This window comes from Physeter macrocephalus, chromosome 5 (assembly GCF_002837175.3).
Source record: "Physeter macrocephalus isolate SW-GA chromosome 5, ASM283717v5, whole genome shotgun sequence".
In the NCBI taxonomy this organism is placed as follows: domain Eukaryota; kingdom Metazoa; phylum Chordata; class Mammalia; order Artiodactyla; family Physeteridae; genus Physeter; species Physeter macrocephalus.
In genome coordinates, this window is record NC_041218.1 from 63,521,774 (window position 1) to 63,541,596 (window position 19,823).

Genomic DNA, 19,823 nt, shown 5'->3' on the forward strand with positions numbered 1-19,823 from the left:
ATAGGTTTTGGATCATCATGTTTTTGTTGTCATTTGTTTCTAGATATTTTTTGATTTCCTCTTTGATTTCTTCAGTGATATCTTGGTTATTATCAGCGCACTGTTTAGCCTCCATGTATTTGTTTTTTTTCCCTGTTTTTTTCCTGTAATAGATCTCTAGTCTCATAGTCTTGTGGTCGGAAAAGATACTTGATACAATTTCAGTTTTCTTAAATTTTCCAAGGTTTGATTTGTGACTTCAAATGTGATCTATTCTGGAGAACGTTCCCTGTGCATTTGAGAAGAAAGTGTATTCTTCTGCTTTGGGGTGGAATGTCCCAACAATATCAATTAAGTCTGTCTGGTCTCTTGTGTCATTTAAAGCTTCTGTTTCCTTATTTATTTTCTGTCTGGATTATCTGTCTATTGGTGTAAATGGGGTGTTAAAGTCCCCCATTATTATTGTGTTACTGTCGATTTCTCCTTTTAAAGCTGTCTGCATTTGTCTTATGTATTGAGGTGCTCCTATGTTGGATGCATAAATATTTATAATTGTTATGTTTTCTTCTTGGATTGATCCCTTGATCATTATGTAGTGTCCTTTCTTGTCTCTTGTAACAGTATTTATTTTAAAGTCTATTTTATCTGATATGAGTATTGCTGCTCCAGCTTTCTTGTGATTTCCATTTGCATGGAATATCTTTTTCTATCCCCTCACTTTCAGTCTGTATGTGTCCCTAGGTCTGAAGTGGGTTTCTTGTAGACAGCATATAGAGAGTCTTGTTTTTGTGTCTTTTCAGCCAGTCTGTGTCTTTTGGTTGGAGCATTTAATCCATTTACATTCAAGGTGATTATCGATATGCATGTTCCTATTACCATTTTCCTAATTGATTTGGGTTTCTTTTTGTGGGTCTTTTTTTTTCTTGTGTTTCCCACTTAGAGAAGTTCCTTTAGCATTTGTTGTAAGCTGGTTTGGTGGTGCTGAGTTCTCTTAGCTTTTGCTTGTCTGTAAAGCTTTTGATTTCTCCACTGAATCTGAATGAGATCATTGCTGGGTAGAGTAATCTTGGTTGTAGGTTTTTTCCCCTTCATCACTTTAAATATGTCTTGCCACTTCCTTCTGGCTTAAGAGTTTCTGCTGAAAGATCAGCTGTTAACCTTATGGGGATTCCCTTTTATGTTATTTGTTGCCTTTCCCTTGCTGCTTTTAATATTTTTTCTTTGTATTTAATTTTTGATAGTTTGATTAATATGTGTCTCGGCATGTTTCTCTTTGGGTTTATCCTGTATGGGACTCTCTGCACTTCCTGGACTTGATTGTTTCCTTTCCCATGTTAGGGAAGTTTTCGACTATAATCTCTTCAAATATTTTCTCAAACCCTTTCTTTTTCTTTTCTTCTCCTGGGACCCCCTATAATTTGAATATTGGTGCGTTTAATATTGCCCCAGGGGTCTCTGAGACTGTCCTCAATTCTTTCATTCTTTTTTCTTTATTCTGCTCCCTGGCAGTTATTTCCACCATTTTATCTTCCAGCTCACTTATCCATTCTTCTGCCTTAGTTATTCTGCTATTGATTTCTTCTAGAGTATTTTTAATTTCCGTTATTTTATTGTTCATCACTGTTTGTTTGCTCTTTAGTTCTTCTAGATCCTTGTTAAATGTTTCTTTTATTTTCTCCATTCTATTTCCGAGATTTTGGATCGTCTTTACTATCATTACTCTGAATTCTTTTTCAGGTAGGTTGCCTATTTCATCTTCATTTATTTGGTCTTGTAGGTTTTTACCTTGCTTCTTCATTTGTAACATATTTTTTTGTCATTTCATTTTATTTTTGATGGGTGGGGCTGTATTCCTGTCTTACTGATTGTTTGGCCTGAGGCATCCAGCACTGGAGTTTGCAGGCAGTTGGATAAAGCCGGGTCTTGGTGCTGAGATGAGGACCTCTGGGAGGCCTCACTCCGATTAATATTCCCTGGGGTCTGAGGTTCTGTTAGTCCAGTGGTTTGGACTCGGAGCTGCCATCACAGGAACTCAGGCCCAACCTGTGGCCTGGGATCCAGATCCCGTAAGGCTGTGGCATGGCAAAAAAAAAAAAAAAAAAAAAAAAGAAGAAGAAAAGGCGCAATACAATAACAAAGAATAAAAAACAAAATAAAATTAGAAATAAAAAATAGGGTTTCCCTGGTGGCGCAGTGGTTGAGAGTCCGCCTGCCGATGCAGGGGACACGGGTTCGTGCCCCAGTCCAGGAAGATCCCACATGCCGCGGAGCGGCTGGGCCCATGAGCCATGGCCACTGAGCCTGCGCGTCCGGAGCCTGTGCTCCACAACGGGAGAGGCCACAACAGTGAGAGTCCCGCGTACCGCGAAATTACACCAAACAAACCAAAAAACTATATATTAGGAAAAATAATAATATAATTGAAACAGCTGCAACAAGGTAAAATAAAACTGTAACAGAAAAAAGGGGGGTGGGGGAAACAAGCCAAAATGAATAGAACAATAACAAAGTATAAAAAATAAAATAAAATTAGAAAAATAAAAGATTTATTAGAAAAAATAAACATATAAATGAATGAAGAACAATTAATCAACAAGGTAAAACAGAACCCCAATCTAAAAGAGGAAAAAAGGAAAAAAAAAAAGCCTTGGCTATGGGGGATGGAGTTTAGGCTGAGGTGGAACTTAGGTAGGGGCAGGGGTTACAGTGGGGTGGGACCTAGGCTGGTGGGGGGCGACTTGAGCATGGGGCAGGGCCTAGGCTCAGGACTCATGCAGCCAGAAAAGGCCTTGGGGGCGGGGCCTGGGTGGGTGATGTTCAAGCATCGGGCAGGGCCTCTACTTAGGACCTACAGAAGGAGAGAGGCAGCACCTCCAAAGGAGGGCCTTCAGAGTGTGGAGTTCTGGGGTTTGGAGGCAAGGCCGTGTGTGGGTGCGGTTTAGGCCCAGCTCATTGGAGGGGTTCTCTGAGTGTAGAGGTAGGGCCCTGGGTGGGGGTGTAGGGTGGGGCTTGGGCTCTGCACAGCAGGAGGGAGGCTCTGAGAGCAGAGAATTAGGCCTGGGAACCCATCAGGCTCTCTGGTGCCTAAGTGGACAAGGGAAAGCACTGGCTGCGTTCCCTTCCATTCCTCCATGCCCCCACTCCATCTCCCCCGTGGTCTCCCCAGTCCCTGCTGGATCCCTAACCATGGGTGTGTCCCGCTGGGTGTAGTAACGCCTCCCCTCCCCCAGCCACCCCTCAGGGGTTCCAGTCCCGTAGGTCTGGCCTTTACTTTTTTTTTCCCTTCCCTCCCTCCCACTCCCTCAGGACCCATGCAGCTGGAGGGGACCTTTGTGGGCAGAGGATCAGGACCGGGATCTCAGCAGGCTCCAGGGGGCCCAAGTGGGCAGGGGAGACCTGGCCATGCTCCCTTTTGATCCTCTGCCCTCCCAGTGGTCCCCCAATTTCCCCCTTTGGGGGTGGGATCCCTTCCCCTCCCCGAGCCACCCCTCAGGGGCGCCAGTCCCATCCCACCTCCACTTCCTCTCCCCCTCTCACTCCCCCCATGCCCCACATCCTACCTGGTCACTGGGGGTTTCTCCCGTCCCCTTAGGTGTCTGTGGTCCCTCACTGGTGCCTGGTAGGTGCCCTAGTTGTGCAGAGATGTGAATTCCATGTCTTCCTAGTCTGCCGTCTTGACTCTGACCCCCAATCTTAAACTATGAATTATTTCTGGAATTTTCCATTTAATATTTTCAGACCATGGTTGACTGTGGAAAGTGAAACTGAGGATAAGAGGGGACTACTATAATGCAAAACCAGTGTTGATTTTTATTGTTGCACTAAATTGTAAAACCTGAATTGGTAGGTGATAATACTGCAAATTAAATAAACAAAAATTTGGGAGAATCAAGGCTTAGATGTTGAGGCAGTTAAAATCTAACTCATTGCCTTGATAGTTTGGATAATAGGAATAAATCATCTTAAAATAGAATCGCACTGCTTATGATGAATCTGTTGGTAAATAAGGCCCTACTGATATTTGGTTAAGTGGGGTTATTATGGCTAATCATATCTTGGAAGAGTACTATCCTTGCCAATTTTTAAACTTATTTTGAATTTTTACCCTTCAAATAATTTACGTGGAAATTACTAACAACTACATATCTGAAATTTTCGTTGTGTGAGCAATGGTGAGAATCTTTTAAAGCATATGTTTGAAATATAACCTTTCAAGTATATGACTTCATATACTATAATTTTTTAAAAAATCATGACTGGTAGAGCGAATTTTATAACAGGATATCGATACCATGTTGTCCTACCTTATTCTTTCTATTTAAGGCAGACCGTTTTTGTTTTTTTGGTATTGGTAATGTGTGATGCTTGTTTACACATTCTTAACACAATTAAGCAATAGCGTTATATCACAGAATTAGAGCTAACTGGCCAATCTGTAGATTGAATTTAGCACCCAATTCATATCTTTCCCTTTTATTACATTATGTTTATGGTAACCGCATGGAGATATAAATTTCAGGAAGTTTCCAGTTCAAAAACCTCAGGCTCTCACCCAATATAACACATTTATACAACATTTAAAAGTACAAAAGCTCCTTTTGGTTAAGGGACAATACAAGAAAACTCATGAATTTAATGACACCAGAAGTGCCAGTCCGCGCTGTCCCAGAAAAAGTTCGCCAAGTCTGTTTCTTGGCTCTCTCATTGGTAAGAATGTCCCCCTCTGATACTCAGCACAAGGTGAGTGTTTCTACACCAAATGTTGGAGCCTAGGTTTTTAGAGTCCAAGTTGATGGCCACCACTGGTCCTTGGGACTTGGGAGCACCCAGTTTAAAGTCCCTTATCCCAGTGGTCTTCACACTGAAGTAAGGCAACCCATTTATGAGATACAGGAAGAAAATGTAACTTCCATATTTTTATACATATTTTTATTTTTTACATCATGTAAATTTCTACTTAGGTTTACACTATATATAACATGTTAGTAATATAATATATACCTCATTTATCAGTAAATAACTGCACATATTGCTGCATACTTAGATATTTACTATTAGGAGTACTCAGTCAAAATACCTTGAAGACCACAGTTCTGACAGTAGCTAATCAGAGAGAATGGACACTAAGGGGAGAAATGGGATCCTTTGAAAGTGATAGACAAAGGTCCAGTGATTAACAATATAATAAAAAAGTATAGATTAGAATATTATATGTATCAAGGGATTTGTTTATAGATTCTTTATATACTTATTAGAAAACATAAAAATGATCCCTATTGTTCACCAAGTTAACAGGGGTTTTAATAACTATAAGTAGACTACATACAACTTTCATAATAGTTTGGAGCAGTTTAAAGTTCAGGCACAAGTTTTTCGCATATAGTGGCTTTTCATTTTCTGGTTGTGGCTGACCTTTATGTAGGCCCTTTTTATTGCTATAATTGTTCTTTTTCAAGGGATAAACTGTTTTTGTCTTTTTTTTCTTGGTGGAGGGAATGTAAAGTAACTTTAAAAAGTTTTAAACAAATTATTATATATCAGATTATGAGAGACATGTTAATTTTCCGTGTTTCCTAAAGTTGCTGAAATTTGTGCATATTGCTTTTATAGCCAGAAAAAATATTTAAAAGAATTAATAGAAGTAACTCCTAGTAATAGAACTAAAAACAATCTGCATATCTTCTAAATTACCTATGGTAGGGGAAAAGGTAAGAAGGAGAAGAAGAAGTAAACAGTAAAACATAGAAAGCAAGTAGCAAGGAAGCATTGTAAGAGGAAGAAAAAAGTTATGTGACAGGTTTAATCAAGTTTGTTGTAACAATAAATATAAGTGGGATGAACATACCTTTTATAAGGAGAAGACATACTCTAAAGTTTTTTCAAAAAGCCTAATTACATACAGTATACAAGAGTCGCACCTAAACAGCATGATTGAAAGAAATTGAAAATAAAAGAATAGGCAAACCAGATACATTATAATAGAAAGAAAGCATAAAGGGGTGATAATGTTCAATATGACAGAGCTTAAAAGTAATAAATGGAACAGACTACAATGGTGAAGCATATAAGCCATAATGATGATGTCATGAATCAATATGTAACCAAATTATACAGAACTAAATTTCTATAAACTTTTTTTTGTTTGTTTCTTGTTTTTGGCCACACGGCACAGCTTGCGGGATCTTAGTTCCCTGATGACCAGGGATTGAACCCATGCCCCCTGTAGTGGAAGTGCACAGTCCTAACCACCGGACTGCCATGGAATTCCCCAGAGCTAAATTTAAATGATAAAAATTGCAAGAGATAAAGAGACTTGTTATATCTCAAGAGTAGTTTAGAAATTTTAGAGTAGTTCTCTAAGTCTGTGACAGATAAAGCTAATAATTTTATTATTACTATATTCTATATTTTTATTTCAGCTGATGTACAAGAAAAATAACTGTATTCTGAAAACAGAAAATATATGTTCTCCATGACTCATGAAATATTTATAAAAATTGACCATGATTTTTGGTCACAAATAAAATTTCAGGTGATTCCAAAGAGTAGAAATAGATTGTCCTGACTCTCTGCCTATGGCAAAATAAAATTAGAGCTAAGTAATAAAGATAGGGAGGAAATTTTGTAATTTTCAGATCTCCTCTAACACTCTTGGGTCAAAGAAGAAATCAGAACTTCAGTTGTAAGATAAAATTGGCCCTCCAGCCCTCTGTGTCCAAGGATTTGGAACCTGGAGAGGTGGATGGCCAAATGTAAGGGACTTGAGCTTCCTCAGTTTCTGGCATCCGTGAGGGTCCTAGAACCAGTCCCCCACAGAACTGAGGACGACTGTATGTAAATAATATGATAGTTCACAGTATGCTGCATTTTCTTTTGTTTTCCGATTAAAAAAACCCAATTTTGTATTTTGGTTTCAGAAGGATAGTTAAAGGACAGTATTCAATAACAAATGTTTCTTGGCCCTCTGTAATGTGCAAGACATTTTGTTTGATGTGAGATATAACTCTGAGTAAGACTGAGCCTTGGTGCTTGTAATCCGCTGGATTTTATTATTCAATGCACATTAGTATTAACTTATTTGAGATGCATATATGAAAAATTCTTTATAGTTTCTTTGTAAAGAAACTATAGAGTTCAGTATGATCATTTTAATTTTCAGCAGAGGTACCTATGGTACCTCTATGGAGAGGAGAAGTAGATTATTATAGTAGATTGATTGAACTGTGTAGAATGTCTGGAGATCTTGGTTCCTTTTTACCTCTATCACTGTTAGCAGTTCTGTTTCACTGGACAATTTAAGTTTATCCCTCTGGGCTTCAAATTCTTCATCCATAAATGAGGAAGCTGAATTAAAATATAAGATTCTTTATACATGTTATTTTTGTGTAGCTGTGAATAAATTCATTCATAAGTATTGAGCATCAACTTCTTTTCAATCTGTAGGGACCAAACTTATGCTCTAGTTGGGGAAGAAGGACAAATTTAGGGCTCCACGCAAGCAGAGGAGAGTGTGTATATCTTTAAAACGGACAGAGATGGAGAAAAGAAGGGCATTGGGAAAGGTTTCACAGAGGCAGTGTGACACCTGAGCTGATCCTGAAGATAAGTTTTTGTCAAGTGAACAGGGAAGGAGAACATTTTAGGTGCAGGAGATAATAGAAAGTATAGAGGCAGAGAAGTGAGTGTTTTACATTTGGGAAATTGCAGTTAGTTTGTATGGCATTTAGTAGTTAACATGGGTTTATGGAGGAGTAGCAAGACATTAAGTATTGATGTATATGGGAGCTGAATTGTGAAAAATAATGGGCTTTAAGTTAAAGACAGTGAATAACCATGGAAATTTTTTTAAGCAGTGGAGGGAGGTGGCACTGTAAGATTTAGTTAGGGTTGATGCAGAGATAGCATTTAGGAAACTGGCAGTTGAGACATGATGAAGTCTTAATTAAAGTAATGGCAGTGGAGATGATATACAGGTTTTAGAATAGGTCTCTAAAATGGATGGGCTTTGTAGGGTTTGACATCCCTGGAAGTGTATGCAAAATTTAATATGTGAATGTATTTTCCTTTGGGAGAGGGTCTATAAATTTCATCGCATCATGCAGGAGGGCTATTAGGGTAAATATATATTGTAGGGAAAATTAACAGAGTGATATTTTACAAACTATGAAGGTTAAATAATTTTAAGTTTTACTTTATTCATTAGTGACTAATCTAATCTTTTTTCACTTTTTTATAGTGGACAGGCCAAAATCTCATCAAGTTCGAACCTCTGGTACAATAAGGCGAACCTCTTCGTTGGATACGATAACAGGACCTTATCTCACAGGACAGTGGCCACGAGATCCTCATGTTCATTACCCTTCATGCATGAAAGATAAAGCTACTCAGGTAAAATAAGCAAATCAAAATCAGTTTTATTATCCTGCAGTTCTTCTATTTTGATCACAGTAAAGAAAATTAATCAAGTTTTCCCAGTTATTAAATATATTCAACCATAGAAGAAAGCCATTTCTTTTAATAAACTTTAGACTAAGTATTTTTATCATCTCAGTTTTGAAAGTTTTAAAATTATTTAATATTTAATAAATAGCACATCAGTCTACATTGTGTGGTTTTTGAGACTTATAGTTTTAGGAATTATTTTTCTACAGAAATTAATGACTAGTAACTATATTAGAAAATACAGGCATATCTCGTTTTACTGTGCTTTGCTTTACTATGCTTCTCAGATATTGTGTTTTTTTACAAATTGAAGGTTTTTGGCAATCTTGCATGGAGCAAGTCTTTCGGCATCTTTTTTCCAACAGCATTTGCTCACTTTATGTCTCTGTGTCACATTCTGGCAATGCTTTAAATATTTCAGACTTTTTCATTATTATTATATTTGTTATGGTGATCTGTCATCAGTGATCTTTGTTGTTACTACTGTAAAAAGATTATGACTTGCTGAAGGCTCAGATGATGATTAGCATTTTTTAGCAATAAAGTATTTTTAATTAAGGTATGTATATATTTTTTTAGGATGTAATGCTATTGAACACTTTAAAAGAATACAGTATAAATGTAAATTTTATATGCACTGGGAAACCAAAAATTTGTGTGACTCTTTATTGCGATATTTGCTTTATTGTGGTGGTCTGGAACCGAACCTGCAGTATCTCCAAGGTATGCTGGTATAAGTAATTTTTGAAGAAAAGCTTGCACAGTTCCTGGAAATAATTTATAAAGTATTAACACATGGCTAAGGAAATATATGTTAAAGGATTTTTTTTTCTCTTTAAAGCCAAAACTAAAATCCTGAGAGAGAAATAGAAAATTTCCTGTTTGTGACACCTTCTCTATTTGTGGATCAGAGCTTTTGACTTGAAAAGTTTTCCTTCCATGTCAGAAAAAGGTCTGAAAGCATCTTAATTTATAATTTCTGAATTCTTGACCATATCTTTATAGCAGTAGTCAATCAGCATTATGAAGAATACTAAAAGTATAAGAGATGGTTATTGGCCTTAAAGAACTTACAGCATAGTTAGGAAGATAAGATGTAAATGTAAGAAAATTGGTAATAGAAGATAGAGTATTATTAGGTGTTAGATGAATGGAGCATTTAAATGTAAGGGAATTCAATGGAATGGGAACATTTTTGGCTTTGTGGGTTAGGGAAATAGAAGGATTAGAGTTTCATGTCTGAAGAATGAGGAAAAGGGGAGAAAATTTGGGACATGATCTATGAGAATCTTCTCCAGTTTTGTAATTTTGTCAGGCAAGCCTGAAACCATAAAATTAGCTTCTTTATCATGCATCCTATCAATTTGGTCTGTGTAATATTTTATGTCACCCACTCCCAGTCTTTTGCTTTCCATTCTTTGTGAGGCAAAGGAGCAGTTTGATATGGTGTAGGCAGTAGGATTCTCAAGTAGAAAGAACTAGCAAAACTTAGAGATGTGGGTCTGCACACTTAGAAATGGCCCCAGATAATTCAAAACTATCTTTCTGGAGGAGCTGGACTCACAAGTGCGACAGAGTATAGGTATAGAGTATAAAGAAAGAAGGTCAAGAGATCAAGGACTTAGTTTTTAGAAATGCACACAAGGGAAGGATAAAAAATTAATGTATTCACTTGGTAGCAACAAGAAGAGAAAGGAGTTTAACATTTACTGACTGTGTACCATGTACTTTGTGTTTTTATATCCTGTGTTTCATTTAATTCTCACAAGAACATTATAAAATTACACGATGGGGAAGCAGAAGCTCAGGGAAGTTAAGTGACTTAGTATCATAAACCTAGGAATTGTTGGAGCCAGGTTTCTAATACAGGTTAATTTGTCAGCCAATCTGAACTTCAGTTTTATGGTGCTTTTAGGATAAATGGAATAGTGTGTGTGCATGTGTGTGTATCACCTAGTAGAGTACTTGACACCATTCTTAAAAATGGTAGCTATTCTTTTTAGGTTAAAAAGAAACCCTACCTTTTATTGAATATATGCTTTATGCTGACACTCTCCAAAAACATTATCTTATTCATTCTTCACCAAAACTCTAACAAGAGGGGACAGAAAAAGAGCAAAAGCTAAGAGAAGAAATGAAATAGTCTAGCCTTAGAAACCAAAGGGAAAGTTGTTTTAAGAAAGGAAAAATTATTAACAGTATCAGGTGCTACCGAGAGGTCATGGAAAATAGGGATTAGATTTAGGGATTAGGGGCATATTGTCTTGGAGAGTGAAATAGTAATAATGTGTTAGAGAAGGAAGCTCAGATATTTGGGAGTTAAGAAGAGAGTGATATGGTGATAGAAGATAAGGGCACTGGGTAGGTTTCTTAACCACATCTGTTTCTTTATCTGCACAATGGGATTAATGAAACCTAACTCATGATAATGTTGTATGACTAAATAGGGTAATATTTGAAAGTGAATATGGCAATACACGTTAGGTTATTAGTAGTAGATACAGACAGGCCCATTTGTAACATCTGCAGAATCTGGAGAAAATATAAATGTAGACCTACATACCATATACATACTAAGTTAAATTAACAAACTGTTACATAAAATTCCCCCAAAAGCCTGAAGTCCAGAGTAGGGGCTCCTCTTGCCTGGGTCTGCATGTAGATCGTCTATTTGAGAAACCTGACATTGATAGGAAGGCCAAATATAGGCCTCATTTTACATATGATATACTGAGGCTTAGAGAAGTTTAACTTGTACATGGTTATATAGCTAAATAAATATGAAGAGATCTGAATCCAGATTTGGCTGAGTCCAAAGGTTTTGTGTTTTCTCAGTTCCTCACTGCCTCTCATAGTAATCACTAAAGTATATAGCACGTGACCTAGTGCTTGCCTTACAAGCCTAAGAAATGGTCTTGCCCTGAAGCATTATTAGTTTAATTGAAGGTATAAGAGATGAACATATGAGATGGTTGTTATTGTCATGTCCATACCTCTTTGATTAATTCTTTAACTCTTGGGGAAGGAAGTAGATATTTTTATTTATTCAGTGGAAATTAGTAAACAGAAAGTGGTACAGTCATTGTGCTACAGATATTAAATACTTAGGCTGTCTGGCTTTAGTGGAGGGAATCTCTAGTATTTTCTACCTTTCATATTTTCCATATTTCAGCTACCTTAATTATTGAGGGTTAGAAATAGAATTCTTATTGTTTAATGTATTTATACATTGGGCCTTTTTAAAAGAAGTAGCATAGTGTGGGAAAGACTATGGACTTTAGAGACAGATCTTGTGTTCAAATCAAGGCCCAATGTGAGGGAACTTTCTGGGATAATGGAACTGTTGTATATCTTGATAGAGATTTTGGTTACATGGGTGGATGTATTTATTAGAACTTACGCAAGTATACACTTGTGCATTCTAATATATAACTATAACTTAACTTTTAAAATATAGACTATAAATATTGAAATCTAATAAAGATGTTTAGAGGTGAAGGATACTGCTGTCTGCAACTTACTTTGAAATGAATAAAAAATAAGATCAATAGATGATAGATAGATGAATATATATGTGATGAAGCAAACGTAGCAAAATATTAAATATAGATTCTAAGTGTTGGCTTTCTGAGTATGCACTGAGAAGTTTTTTCAACTATTCTATTTGTTTGAATTTTTAAAATAAAATGTTGGGGGGGAAATCATGGCCCATTGAATTAACTGCTATGTGTCTCACACTTCAGTCTCCTTTTTTACAAATTGTAGTTAATGATACCCAGGTTGCACATACACATATTTATTCTGAGGACTAAAAGAGACAGCTTCACATTTTTGAGGCCAGTAGGGAGATGGATAATTGCCAGTTTATTAGACTAATCTGTGTAGCTTAATAGAAAAACTAAAAACCATTTGTAGAATTTGATGTTACTTTATTACATTAACCCTGCTGATACAACCTTTTTTAAACAAGTTTATTACCGACACTTAAAATTGAACTTGTAGTTAAGGTTACTATAATCAGACAGTAGCATTTCCTCAGTTTTCACCCCACAGTCCAAAGTATAAATCTCCATGTATGGACAGATACGAAATTTACATGTGAATGTGTTTTTAAATGATAAAGTAACATATGCTCTTTGTAAAGTGGTCAAACAATAAAAGTAATATAGAGTAATAATCAGAGGTGTTTCCTCTGACTTCCCAGGTATAGTAATGATTAGAGCTGCTAACAAATATTCTCATCCTCTCTCCTTGGCATACGATAAGATTATACTTCTCTGCCCACTTGAAGTTAAGTGTGGCCATGAGACTTGCTTTGGGAAGAAGCTTTAAAGACTGGTGCACCAAAACTAGACAAGTAACACCACAAGAAAGAAAATTATAGGCCAGTATCCCTGATGAACATCAATGTAAAAATCCTCAGTGTAATATTAGCAAATCAAATTCAACAATACATTAAAAGGATCATACACAATGATCAAGTGGGATTTATTCCAGGGATGCAAGGATGGTCCAACATCTGCAAATTAGTCATTATGGTACACTACATTAACAAAATGAAAGATAAAAATTATACAATCATCTCAATAGATGCAGAAAAAGCATTGGACAAAATTCAACATCTCTCAACAAAGTGTGTATAAAGAGAACATACCTCAACATAATATAGGCCGTATATGATAAGACCACAGCTAACATCATACTCAATGGTTAAAAATTGAAAGCATTTCCTCTAAGATCAGGAACAAAACAGGGATGCCGAATCTTGCCACTTTTATTTGACATAGTATTGGAAGTCTCACCCAGAGCAATTAGGGAAGAAAAATAAATAAAAGGCATCCAAATTGGAAAGGAAGAATTAAAACTGTCACTATTTGCAAATGATAATATACTATATAGAGAAAACCCTAAAGACTCCACCAGAAATCTGTTAGAATTAATAAATGAATTTGGTAAAGTTGCAGGATACAAAATCAAGATACAGAAATCTGTTGCATTTCTATACACTAATATCAAACTATCAGAGAAATTAAGAAAACAATTCATTTACAGTTGCATCAAAAATAATAAAATATCTAGGAATAAATTTAACCAAGAAGGTGAAAGACCTGTATGCTAAAAACTATAAGACATTGATGAAATAAATTAAAGAAACAAATAAGTGGAAAGATATTTCATGCTCATGGATTGGAAGTATTAATATTGTTAAAATGTCCATACTATTCAAAGCAATCTACAGATTCAGTGCAATCCCTATCAAAATTCCAATGGCATTTTCACAGAACTCACACAATTCTGAAATTTGTATGGAACCACAGAAGACCCATAGCCAAAGCAATCTTGAGAAAGAACAAAGCTGGAGGCATCGTACTCCCTGATCTGAAATTATGTTACAAAGCTGTAGTAATCAAAACCATATAGGCATAAAAACAGACACATAGATCAATGGAACAGAATAGAGAGCCCAGAAATAAACCCACGTATATATGGTCAATTAATTTATGACAAAGGAGCCAAGAATATACAATGGGAAAAGGATAGTCTCTTCAATAAATGGTGTTGGGAAAACTGAACAACCACATGCAAAAGAATGAAACTGAGCCACTGTCTTACACCATACACAAAAATTAACTCAAAACGGATTAAGGATGTTCAGCATACACAAATCATTGTGATAACACCACAGCAACAAGAGAGAAGACAGAAATCACATGTTCATCTCAATGGATGCCGAAAAAGCATTTGATAAAATTCAACATTCATTCATGGTAAAAAAAAAAAAAAAAAACTCACCAAAGAGGGTATAGGGGGAATATATCTCAACATAATAAAAGCTATTTATGACAAACCCACAGCCAATATAATACTCAACAGTGAAAAGCTGAAAGCCTTCCCTCTAAAATCTGGCACAAGACAAGGATGCCCACTGCCACCACTTCTATTCAATGCAGTTTCAGAAGTCCTGGCCACACCAGTCAGACAAGAAAAAGAAATAAAAAGTATCCAGATTGGAAGGGAAGAGGTAAAATTGTCATTATATGCAAATGACATGATACTTTATGTAGAAAACCCTAAAGACTCCACACAAAAACTATTAGAACTGATAAACCAAATAAGCAGGGTAGCAGGGTACAAGATTAACATACAGAAATCCGTTGCATTCCTTTACATTAACAGTGAAATATCAGAAAGGGAAAGTAAAAGAAATATCCCATTTAAGATCGCGTCCAAAAAAGAAAAAAAATACCTAGGAATAAACCTGACCAAGGAGGTGAAAGACATATGTGCTGAGAACTATAAAACATTGATTAAGGAAACTGAAGGTGATTCAAAGAAATGGAAAGGAATCCCAGGCTCTTGGATTGGAAGAATTAATATCATTAAAATGTCCATACTACCCAGAGCAATCTACACATTTAATGTGATCCCTGTCATATTACCCATGACATTTTTCACAGAATTATAACAAATAATAATAAAATTTATATGGAACCCCAAAGGACCCAGAATTGCCAAAGCAATCCTGAGGAAAAAGAACAAAGGTGTAGGCATAACCGTCCCAGACTTCACACAATACTGCAGTGCTACAGTAATCAAAAAAGTTTGGTACTGGCACACAAACAGGCATATGAATCAATGGAGAGCAGAATAGAGAGCCCAGAAATAAATCCACACACCTACGGTCAATTATATCTTTGACAAAGGAGGCAAGAATATACAATGGAGAAAAGACAGTCTCTTCAGCAAGTGGTGTTGGAAAACTTGGACAGCCACATGTAAATCAGTGAATTAGAACACTCCCTCACACCATACACACAAAAAAATTTGAAATGGCTTAAACACTTAAATATAAGATGTGACAGCATAAAACTCCTAGAAGAGAATATAGGCAAAACATTCTCTGACATAAATCATGCCAGTGTTTTCTTGGGTCAGTCTCTCTCAAGGCAAAAGAATAAAAGCAAAAATAAACAAATGGGACCTAATGAAACTTAAAAGCTTTGCACAGCAAAAGAAGCAATAAAGAAAATGAAAAGACAACCTATGGAATGGGAGAAAATATTTGCAAATGATGTGACCAACAGAGGCTTAATTTCCAAAATATACAGACACTCATACAACTCAATAACAAAACAACAAACAACCCAATCAAAAAATGGGCAGACCTAAATAGACATTTCTCCAAAGAAGACATACAGATGGCCAACAGGCACATGAAAAGATGCTCAACATGCCTAATTATTAGAGAAATGCACATCAAAATTACGATGAGGTATCACCTCACACCAGTCAGAATGGCCATCATCAAAAAGTCTACAAATAATAAATGCTGGAGAGGGTGTGGAGAAAAGGGAACCCTCCTACACTGTTGGTGGAATGTAAATTGGTACAGCCGTTATGGAGAATAGTATGGAGGTTCCTTAAAAAACTAAAAATAGAGCTACCATATGATCCAGCAATCCCACTCCTGGGTATATATGCAGAAAAGACAAAAACTGTAATTCGAAAAGATATATGTACCCCAATGTTCATAGAAGCACTATTTACAATAGTCAAGACATGGAAGCAACCTAAGTGTACATCAACAGATGAATGGATGCAGAAGATGTGGTATATATTATATAATGGAATATTAGCCATAAGGAAGAATGAAATATTGCCATTTGCAGCAACATGGATATACGTAGAAATTATCACACTAAGTAAGCCTGACAGTGAAAGACAAATATTATGATATCACTTATGTGGAATCTAAAAAATGATACAAATGAACTTATTTACAAAACAGAAACTGACTCAAAGACACTGAAAGCAAACTTATGATTACAAAAGAGGAAGTGGGGGAGGGATAAATTAGGAGTTTGGGATTAGTAGATACAAACTACTACTATAGATATATATATATGTACATATATAAAATAGATAAACAACAAAGTCTTACTGTATAGCACAGGGAACTATATTCAGTATCTTGTAATAACCTATAATGGAAAAGAATCTGAAAAAGAATATATATATATGTATTTATGAATCACTTTGCTGTACACCTGAAAATAATGCAATATTATAAATCAACTGTACTTCAGTTTAAAAAAAAACAATGTAAGACCCATTTTTCAGAAGCATGGCTTGGCGTTTTTTCCCTCTATGTATTTGATTCAACATCAACCAACTAGTTCAAGAAAATAAAAGAACCAATAATTGGTGATATTCCAAAAAGGGAAAAAGAAAGGACTTGAATGTAAGATCTGAAGCCATTGAAATCCTAAAAGAAAACATAGGCGGTAAGACTCCTTGACATGAGTCTGGGTGATGATTTTTTGATTTGACCCTTAAAGCAAAGACAACAAGAGAAAAAATAAACAGGTGGAACTACATCAAACTAAAAAGCTTCTGCACATGAAAGGAAACCATTGACAAAATGTAAGGCAACCTACTAAATGTGAAAAAACTACTTGCAGATTATATATCCTATAAGGGGTTTATATACAATATACATAAAGAACTCATAGAACTCAACAGCAAAAAAACCAAACAATCTAATTAGAAAACGGGCAGAGGATCTGAATAGACATTCTTCCAAAAAAAAACTACTTGCAGATTATATATCCTATAAGGGGTTTATATACAATATACATAAAGAACTCATAGAACTCAACAGCAAAAAAACCAAACAATCTAATTAGAAAACGGGCAGAGGATCTGAATTCTTCCAAAGATGTACAGATGGCTAACAGACACATGAAAATGTGTTCAACATCACCAATCATCAGGGAAATGCAAATCAAAACCGCAATGAGCTATCACCTCATACCTGTAGAAAGGCTTTTATCAAAAGCACAAGAGGTAACAAGTATTGGTGAGGATGTGCACTGTTTGTGGGAATGTAAATTGGTGCAGCTACTACAGAAAACAGTATGGCACTTCCTCAAAAAGTTTAAAATAGAACTACCATATGATTTAGCAGTTCCACTTCTGAGCATCTATCCAAAAGAAATGAAAACAGCAGCTCAAAAAGATATACATACTCTCATTTTCATTGTGGAATTTGAAATAACCAAGATAGGGGTACAACCTAAGTGTCCACTGATGCATGAATGGATCAAAAAAATGAATAGATAAAAAATATTATTCAACCATAAAAAAGGAGGAAATCTTGCCATCTGTGACAACATGGATGGACCTCGAGGGTATTATGCTAAGTGAAATAAGTCAGATAAAAAATACGGTATTATATCACTTACATGTGGAATCTAAAACAAAACAACAAACCCACCGTCTCATAGATGCAGAGAACAGATTGGTGGTTTCCAGGGATGGAGGGGGGTTGAGAGTAGTTGAAATGGGTGAAGGGAGTCAAAAAGTACAAACTTCCAGTACTAAAGTCGTGGGGATGTAATGTACAGCATGGCACCTATACTTGATAATATTGTATTGCATATTCGAAAGTTGCTAAGAAAGAAAATCTTAAAAGTTCTCATCACAAGGAAAAAACTTTTTGTAAGTATGTATGGTGACAGATGATCACTAGACTTACTGTGGTGATCATTTAGCAGTATATACAAATATTGAATTATGTTGGTACACCCAAAACTAATATAATGTTGTATGTCAGTTATACCTCAATTTAAAAAAAGGTAGTGTGTTCACTCTGACAAGGGTAGCATCAAGCATACGTGCATATTTTACCAATTTTTTTTTTAATGAAGAGTGATTCATTATGTTTGAAATGCCATTTCATCTTTGAAATGAAGGTTGTTTTAACTCATAACCTATAATTTGGTGAATTTTTTAATAGATTACTTAATAATTGGTCATAATTACATTTTTGGATTGAATACTAATCATTTATGGAGTTCTTTTTTAAAATATACAGTGGCAGTTGAAGTGTTTAAAATTTATTATATTTGTTTCAATATTCAGAAATGAGGTCTGAAATTTTTTCTTTCTCATAATGTAATCCTTAGATTTCTGTGTTATATTTGCTTCATAAAAAGATTTTGCAAGATTTCCTTCCTCTGCTCTGGCATGGTGTAAATATCATCTCTATTATCTGTTACTTCGGTCTGAAAGAATTTTCCCTATGAAGCTGACTAGTATGATTTTGGATTATAGCTCTTTAGTAAATCTCAGTTTATTCCATGGCTCTTGGTGTTTTTTGATTTCTATTTCTTTTGTTCAGTTTTTTGTTTCCTAGAATATAATCCACCTCATCCAAATTTTCAAGTGTATTTTCATAGAGTTTCACAAAGTACTCTTCTATAACTCTTTTAATTTTTTGTATATCTGCAGTTGTTTTTCTATTCTTGTTTTTATTTATTTATTTTAATTTAATTTATTTATTTTTGTCTGTGTTGGGTCTTCGTTGCTGTGTGCGGCCTTTCTCTAGTTGTGGCGAGTGGGGGCTACTCTTCCTCGCAGTGCGCGGGCTCCTCATTGCGGCGGCTTCTCTTGTTGCGGAGCACGGGCTCTAGGCACGCGGGCTTCATTAGTTGTGGCACATGGGCTTAGCAGTTGTGGCTCACGGGCTCTAGAGCGCAGGCTCAGTAGTTGTGGCACACGGGCTTAGTTGTTCCATGGCATGTGGGATCTTCCTGGACCAGTGCTTGAACCTATGTTCCCTGCATTGGCAGGAGGATTCTTAACCACTGTGCCACCAGGGAAGCCCTCTATTCTTATTTTTAATATTGTATATTTGTGTTTGAGTGATTAAACTTATTAGGTTATATAGTATATTAAAATTTTTTAAGGTGTTGAATTAATTTTACTGTGTTTTTTTTTTTTCTAGTTCATTGCCCTCTGGCTTTGCTCTGTCTTTGCCTTCTGCCTTCCTGGCATGTGTATTGTTCTTTTTCTGGATTCTGAAGATGAATGCTTAATTTTGTATTTGTGATATTTACTGCTTAGTAAGTGTTTTATGCCAAGATTTATCTTCTGAGCTCAGCTTTGGCTAGTGTGTTTCCATTATTTGTATTTTCGAGATATTCAATTTCAGTTTTGATATCCTGTTTAGCATATGAGAGTATTTTGTTTTGTTTTTAACTTCTAAATGGTTAAAGTTTCTTTTCCTAGTAAAACTTTAATTTCTAGTTTTATTGCATTATAGTATAGACTAATAGGTTTTTGGAAACTTCATTGAAATTTTCGTTGTAGACTTTGATTTGTTTTTTTCTTAATTCTCTGTATTTGAAAATGAGGTACAGTCTTTTAGATAAAGAATTCATTACATATTAATTCAGCCTTATTATTAATTATATTATTCAGTTTCCATATAGGCCACTTTATTTATGTCTGTCAGTTCTGTCATGAGCTGGATGTTCTTGAGTTAAAATTTCTGTTGTTTTCTGTTTCTAGTGGTCGTTTGCCTTACATTTTGATGATAATACAGATGTTTTAAAGAT

General features: G+C 35.7%; 1 protein-coding gene across 1 annotated transcript in view; it reads left to right on the plus strand.

The window, feature by feature from the left end:
- Positions 1-19,823, plus strand: part of GLCCI1 (glucocorticoid induced 1) — a 121,398-nt gene that overhangs the window by 26,751 nt on the left and 74,824 nt on the right. The window contains exon 2 of the mRNA XM_024131702.3: positions 8,216-8,367. Within this exon, the coding sequence (XP_023987470.1) occupies positions 8,216-8,367 (152 nt within the window). The remainder of the gene's footprint in view (positions 1-8,215; positions 8,368-19,823) is intronic.